Source organism: Andrographis paniculata, unplaced genomic scaffold (assembly GCF_009805555.1).
Source record: "Andrographis paniculata isolate CXL003 unplaced genomic scaffold, ASM980555v1 Contig11END, whole genome shotgun sequence".
Taxonomy (NCBI): domain Eukaryota; kingdom Viridiplantae; phylum Streptophyta; class Magnoliopsida; order Lamiales; family Acanthaceae; genus Andrographis; species Andrographis paniculata.
Window position 1 is genome coordinate 2,077,017 of NW_026137391.1, and position 8,005 is coordinate 2,085,021.

General features: G+C 29.1%; 1 protein-coding gene across 1 annotated transcript; it reads right to left on the bottom strand.

Moving 5' to 3' along the window:
- Positions 1–591: 591 nt before the first annotated feature.
- On the bottom strand, positions 592–3,093 carry LOC127250491 (1-aminocyclopropane-1-carboxylate oxidase homolog 1-like). The gene is made up of 3 exons (XM_051273809.1): positions 2,505–3,093; positions 1,039–1,363; positions 592–950 (listed from the first exon to the last, which is right to left on the bottom strand). Exons 1-3 carry the CDS (start codon positions 3,032–3,034, stop codon positions 699–701), a joined length of 1,107 nt encoding a protein of 368 aa, XP_051129766.1. The 5' UTR covers positions 3,035–3,093; the 3' UTR covers positions 592–698.
- Between the last annotated feature and the right edge of the window lie 4,912 nt (positions 3,094–8,005).

The window sequence follows — 8,005 nt, forward strand, 5'->3', positions numbered from 1 at the left end:
TTTGTATTATATATAAAACTTTTCTCTACAAAATAATATTAATATTATATATATTTTATTAAGATATAGTGTTTAAAACATTTAAACTTTTAATTTTTTTAATCTTATATATCAATCTTTATTTTAGAAATATCAACAGCATCACCCAAATATAAATAATAAGATAATATCATAGCATATTATCATTAACTTACTAAATTTTATTACCTTGAACATGTATCACTCATCAAACGCGTCAACTGTTTCGTGACAAATGGAATATATAACATCATATCAATCAATTATTAATTTTAAATAGATAAAAAAATATTAAAATCAAATAAATAAACCATGAGCCAATTTTTCAACTGCAATATGCAGGGTATATAGATGAACAAATTCAACTTTCTATAGGACAATCATTTCCACGTGAGCAAATAAAAGTAAATTCTTGAGATATTTTATATATTCAATTTTAGATTTTTAGTAAATTTATATTTAAATTTTGTCTTATCCATAAATTAGATTACTAAGATTTGAGTTTATCGAATGTCTATATACATAGACTCCTTATTTTGATGATTAAGACAATCTCATTATTTTCCCCAAATATTTCTAACAACAATCAATGGGATTTTTTATTGTCGCTTTTATTTTTTTTACATAAATGCATTACATACATGAATTACAATACATTGGTGCTTAAGATCATACATTTATTACAATTTATAACAATCAAGAGCACGAAAAGTTTCTAAACTAGTGGTGATGAATCTCTTAACATATTCACCCAAAACCAACTCTTTATACACTGCTGGATTCTCATCACTTATTAGCTCTTCAATCGGTCCGTAAATCTTCTCAACATTCATCAATGGCCCAGAGAAGAAACACGCAATCGAAATTCTTGGCCCGATGCCTTTCGCAATCGCCCTATGTTGGTTGCTCTTAAATTTTCCGTTGGATACCAACTGAAGAATTTAAAGCGAGTAAGAAAACAATTAATACAAGCCAAAATTATACTACTATTTTGAATATTCTTTGATTTATATATTTTACCTGAAGGAGATCGCCAATGTTTATGACTAGGCCGCCGGGAGTGGGCTGAATGTCGATCCATTGGCCTTTGTACAAAACCTGGAGGGCACTAGTGATTTGGTTTTGTAAGAGGATTGTGAGGAATCCGGCGTCCGAATGTTGGGTTGTCCCGATCGCTAGGTGAGGCTCGGGGCATGCTGGATAGTAGTGGCCATGGAGGCGATGCCCTTTAGAGCATTCCATTTTTTCTAGGTATCCTGTTTCGAGCCCAAGAGCCTCCGACAATAATCCAAATAGGATATTTCCAAGAGTTTCGACATGTTTAGAGTATTCCACGATTGATTTGCTGTCAAGTAAAATAACATAGAGTTCAAAAATGCATATCATAGTTAGAAAATTAAATTTTTTTTTATCAAGTACCAATCATGCAAAATACCTTTAAAAAATAAAGCTTTACAAATATATAGTATAATTTATAATACAAGTTCTAAAAAAGTAATATTACATTAAAATTATGAGCCATAAATGTAAAATAAAAGATAATTGAACGACGCCTCAGGGTCATGTCCGTCACACATAGTTCGTTTAGTATGACTTGCATTGTTAAGCCTAATTTGTAGGCTATTAAATTTAATTGGGAATTTATCCATAACACACTCGTCGAACAACAACGGTAGATTTCCACGTTATAAAAATAATAATAATAATAAAATAATTGAAATTTCCGAAATTCTCCAATACATCACAATATTCATTGAAGATGTACATAAGCTTTAGAAGTAAAATAATTGAAATAATTATTTGATTCCGGGTGTATATATATATATATATTGCCAGAAAACATTTATTTTTTTATTAGAACTTGTATGTAGAGCTGTTAAACGAACCGAGCCGTTCGTGAACTCGGCTCGATTTAATTCGATTCAACTTGGTTAAAGCTCATTCGTAAACGTTAATGAGCCGAGCCGAACAATATAAACAAGCTCGTTTGATTAACGAATAAGCCCAAGCTTTGTTCACGAACCGTTCGTTTAAATAATATATTTATTATAAATATTATATATGTATATAAAGTTATAATTTATAAATAAATAAAATATTAATTTTAAATATATAAATAAAATAATTTTAAATTTTCTTTATAATTTATATATAAATTTAAAAAAATAAGAAAAACGAGCTCAAACTAACTGGAACGAGCTTAATCGAGCCTAAACAAACCGATCACCAACGCGAGCTCAAACAACAAAAAAATTCTTAACGAGAGCCGAGTTCGAAAGCTTAACGAACGAATACGAGCCTTGTTCGCAAACGTTAACGAACACTTAAAATTTGACTAGGGTCGGGTCGGATCATTTCTAGCTCTACTTGTATGGTAAAGATATTTAAAAAAAAAAAAAAAAGAAATCAAAGAGAGAAGAACAGATTTATCTTTCCATTACTTTTGGTAAGATTGCAGAAATAGAAGAAACTGAAGACGATGAAACCTGAAGGAAGGAGGCAATTCATGGCGGTGGAGGTCGGGATCGAAGGCCGGAAAAGATACACTCAGTGTATCTCTCCACCCGGCAGTCGCCGCCTTAAACAGATCATGGTTACAGCATAATCTCAATGCCTTACTCGTATCGCGCGTGTAAAACAACTTCTTCTTCTCCAAGTCCTGCTCGTGGAACTCACGGACGCCATTGATGACGTCATCCAGCACGCTCTGAGGAATTCCGTGATTCACCACCTGGAAGAATCCCCACGTTTCCGACGCAGCCCTCACCTGCTCGACTATTCGCCGGCGCCGCCACGTGTCGGCCTGGAAATCGGCCATGTCGATGACGGGGACCTGGATGGGGGTATTATTAATGTTGCAGGAGAGGTCTTTAGAGAGGTCCTCCGGCGGCCTGACGAAGATCCGGGGAAGTTTGAGGATGCCGGAATCGGACAGGCCTTTGACGCCGGCTTTGGTTTCGTCGAATTGCCGGAGAACTTCGATCCTGTCGTCGGGGATCTGAGTCTGAGCTTCCATGGCGACAGTGCTTCGCTGTGTTGTCTTGTCTGCTATGATGAATAAGTTAATGAATGAAAGGGTACCATCTATATTTATTATTGATTATGACTTTAGGGTTTGTTTGTTTTGGTTTTTTATAAATTCTACCTAATATAGTAACACATTTGTTTGTTCGGATATGAAGGCTGATTATATCCTAAAATCTAGGGATATGATTTGGATATTATATTTTAGATTTTAGAGATATGATTTGAATATTATTGTCAAAGGCTTAGGCTATAAATATCCATGTATTTTCACTTTAACAAGTGTCTTGCGTCCTTTATAGTAAAATTTTTGACTTAGCAGCGTCCCCAGACGTAGATCATTGTGATCGAATCGGGTTATCAAATTCTTGTGTTCTTTTGTCTTTGTTATCTCATCTTAATTTCTTGGAAATTTTCGTAACAAGTGGTATCAGAGCCTGGTTCGTTGGTAAGGTGGATTGGGAGGCATCGGATATTGATTGTGGCTGTGGGAATCCCTTGTGACTTGCAGAAGTGTCTTGTGTCGAAAGTCTCCTGGCGGTGTTGGGTCGGTCCCGACTGGTAGGTCAGGTAGCGGGTCCCTTTGTGATAGGCGGTGCAAGGTAGACAAGGAAGGATAAGGGTTTCGGCAAACGCAGCGGAGAAGATATTAGAGATGTGCTCTCATATCAAGTGAGCCTTGGGTTTGTTTGTGGGAGTCAAGATGGGTGATCGTCATGTTGTCAAGGTATTCGATGGTATGAACATTGGTTTCTGAAGTATGCAGATAGAAGATTACATGGTAAAGATCTAGATGCGGTATTGAAGGAGAAATCCGAAGACATGGATGAAGCTGAATACAAGAAGATCGACCGGAAAACGATGAGTGCGGTTCGACTAACCCTTTGGGAGAATGTCTCGACTGAATTTACATATGAAGCAAAGGGAAATGGTGAAGATAAAAAATGGTCAAAGTTAAAGCCGGAGAACACGGACAAGGAAGATGCAAGTCAGGTGGTAGGTGGTATATTGGAACTTCAAGGAGCACTTCAAACGACAGTGCAGGGCGCCGGAGAAGGATCAAGGTTCAACAAACGGAACGGAGGAGATATCCGATGCGCTGATTCTGAGCGTCAACAATACAATGGAGTCATGGATTTTGATCTCAAGAGCGTCATTCCACTTATGCAGTGATTCGGGAATCATGGAATCCTATACCACAGGTAATTTTGGTGTTGTCTATGTTGCAGATGATGAGACACTGAAAATTGTAGGTAAAAAAATGGTTCGGATCAGAACACCGAATGGTGGGGAGTGGAGATTGGATGAGGTATGTTGAAGTGGAAGATGAAATCAGTCTTCAAGTGGGAGATTGTTGGGATATGAAGCCTAATTATATCCTATCTAGGGATATGATTTGGATATTATATTTTAGATTTTAGAGATATGATTTGAATATTATTGTCAAAGGCTTAGGCTATAAATATCCATGTATTCTCACTTTAACAAGTGTCTGCGTACTTTATAGTAAAATTTCTGGCTTGGCAGCACCCCCAGACGTAGATCATTGTGATCGAACTAGGTTACCAAATTCTTGTGTTCTTTTGTCTTTGTTATCTCATCTTAATTTCCTGGGAATTTCCTTAACAACATTCAAGTCCCCTTTTTTGCTCATGACCGGAGGGGATCACAGGTCAAACGAGATTTGATTTAGAATTTGATTTTTATATTTCATTAAAAAAAATTATTTATTACTATAATAGTGAAAAATATCAATTTGCTCAAATAATGCAGGTACCGTGTGAAAAAATACTAAATATCAAAATTATTGTATATCGTAAATTTTATATGGTATGATACCATACCGAACATTTTCAGTACGGCAATTGCATATACTTTTAGCATTGTTGGTATTATATATACCGAAAATATCAATACAATTTGATATTTTAGTATTTGATATATCGGTCTATATCAATAATTTAGAATATTGATACTAAAATAATTAATTTTCTAATATATTCTTAAAATTGTAAAATTATTTTAAATTTTTATATTTCAGCGTAAAATATTATATTCTGATACTATACATGTAATTCGATTAGAAATGACTTGATACTGTATTAAGATAATATCAAATTATATTGTATACTACATCGAATTTTTTGGTATATTAAAAAATATATCGATACCATACAAAAAAAAAGTTTGGTATACTGAAATTTGGCATTTTCGGTATTTTTTAGTACGGTATGTGTTATTTCTGTAATTCAGTATTTTTTCATCTATAAATTCGATATACCAAATTATTGATACAATATTTCATTACGATTAAATTAGCATACTAAAAATTTTAGTACTATAGTATAAAATAAGCGTTATAAATTTTGGTATGTAATATCGAAAAATCTCTACCAACAATCAAATTCAAAAAATTTGATGTTTTGTTGATATTAAAAATTTTAGTATTATGACTGTTATTTTTATATTTAAATTATTACAATTAAACTATTTTTTATCTAATTGAATAATTTACAATCGATATAATAATATTATTAGCAAAACATTAAATTTAAATAAAATAAATAAAATAAAATAAAAAATATTTTAACATTTATTTCAATATTTCATAAAATAAAAATAGTCAAAAATAATATTTTATTACATATATTATATTAACTAATCATACTAATTAATTATATAAATTAATTTTTTTTTAAACTTTGCACAAAAAAAAAAAAAACCCGACTAATTTTACGGGACGGGTGAGTATATATGTAAGTATATAATGACAGGATCACAAGTCCCCTCATTTCTTAGGGTATATTTCTTCACAAAGATTTGAAAAATTTGGGTTTGAATTTGGTATTTTGTTGAACTTTGAAATGGGTTTGAATTTTAATATTTCTTTTGTGTTTATATTTGGTTAGGGTTTGAGGAGTTTTTATATGTATTGATTTGATAGTTATGAATATAATAATACAACGTGTATTAATTTGTATAGTTTAACTATAAATTTATATTATATCTACATATATATTTCTAAATTTTTATTTATTTGTATTATAAAAAAATTTATTCTACAAAATGACATAAATATTGTATATATTTTATTAAATTATACTCCTTTCGTCTCAGATACCATGTCCACGGTGCCGTTTATGTCCGTCCCACATACCATGTCACTTTCCTTTTTTAGAAAATAATTACATATTTTAATCTCATTTTAAATTTTTTAATTTTTTTTTAATTTTAAGTAAAATAATTAGTTATTTTAATCTTAATTTATAATTATTTATATTATAAAATAATTATTTTCACTAATATATTCTTAATTATCTACTAATTACACCATTTCTAAAATACTGTGTCTACAGTGTAGGAGACACGATACGTAGGACAGAGGGAGTAATTATTATAATTTTTTTTATATTTACAATTTAAAAAAAAAAACTTAAAAAAAGAAAAGAAAAAAAAAAAAAGAGAAAGAGACAGACACAACATAACTTAGCTGGAGAAATATACCCTCAGTGTTACTATTATTGGTTTACTAGTATTATTATTATTATTATTATTATCCTGTTGTTGAATAAAATATTATTATTATTATTATCATTTAAATTTTCTTTTGAAATTTATAGGTTTTTTTTTTTTTGGTTTGACTTTTTATTTTAAATTTTAATTTAATATCTTTGGAAAAATTGTACTCCCTTTCCTCCTATGATCACCCATATATTTTTTTTTTTTTAGTAATTTTATTTTCATTCAAATATAAAAATACATTGATCATTCATATATTATTACGCAAATATTATCAAATATTAGCATTAATGTTAAGAGTATAATAATCTTTATACATGTCAATTGTACTATTTATCAATATAATACTAATATATTAAAATCAACGTATAAAGAGCAAATAGATACATTTGTGATTGACAAACACAGTATATTTTTATTAAAAATATATGCAAATTGAATAATAAAATTTGATTTATTTTTTTATTAAATAAACCTCTTTATTTTTAAGTATTTAAACTTATTTTTAATAAAATATTTTAAATTTGAGTTTTATCTTCGAATATTATTATTTTGATTATGTATTTTTCAAAAGATATATATATATATATCTATTCATATGCAAAAATAAAAAATAAAATAAAATAATAAGAAACAATGTGCATCAAATATTATTTTAAACAATGACTACAAATTTTTCACGTGTTGTGTTTGCATAAGTTAACCTATTTATTTATTTTTAACTCAGAGGCTAAGGGTGTGTTTTGTTTGAGAGTTTGGATTTTGAGTTGAGATTTGAATATTAAAAATTTTGAATTTGAATAGTTGTATAATGTGATATAAATAGGTGTTGATGTGATATTTTGAATCTAAATTAAATTTTAAAATAGTATAAAAAATAGGTGTTTAATTTGATATTTTTGAGAAAAAAAATAAATAAATAAATAATGGATTGGAAATCCAATCCCCCAAACAAATACATACTAAATGTAAAGTCAGATTAGTATGAAGTCATTCATGACATCACCTCTATATATTAAATTACTAAATCGTATGGAACCAAGTTTATCTTTTATTCTATTCTATTATTATTATTATTATTGCAATGTTTATTTGACTGTGTTTTGGTGTCTGAAAATTATGAATTAGAATTATTATTTTATTTAGAATTATTAGGCTCGTTTGAATTAAATTTTAAAAATATAAATAGAAGTAAAAAATACAAAAGTCGTTTAATTTTTTATTTGGATACATATTTATAAAAAATAAAATTATTTGAATATAATAAAGTTGAATATTTAAATTATAAAAATTATTCAAAAGTACATTTTAATGTAATTGTATTTTTTATAGAACCTTTATAATTTATTTTAAATTTTATTAATTATATTTAAAAAATTTAAGTTATATAGTATAAAATTATATATTTTTAAATTTGATAGGTATTTTAGATAATGTAAATTAA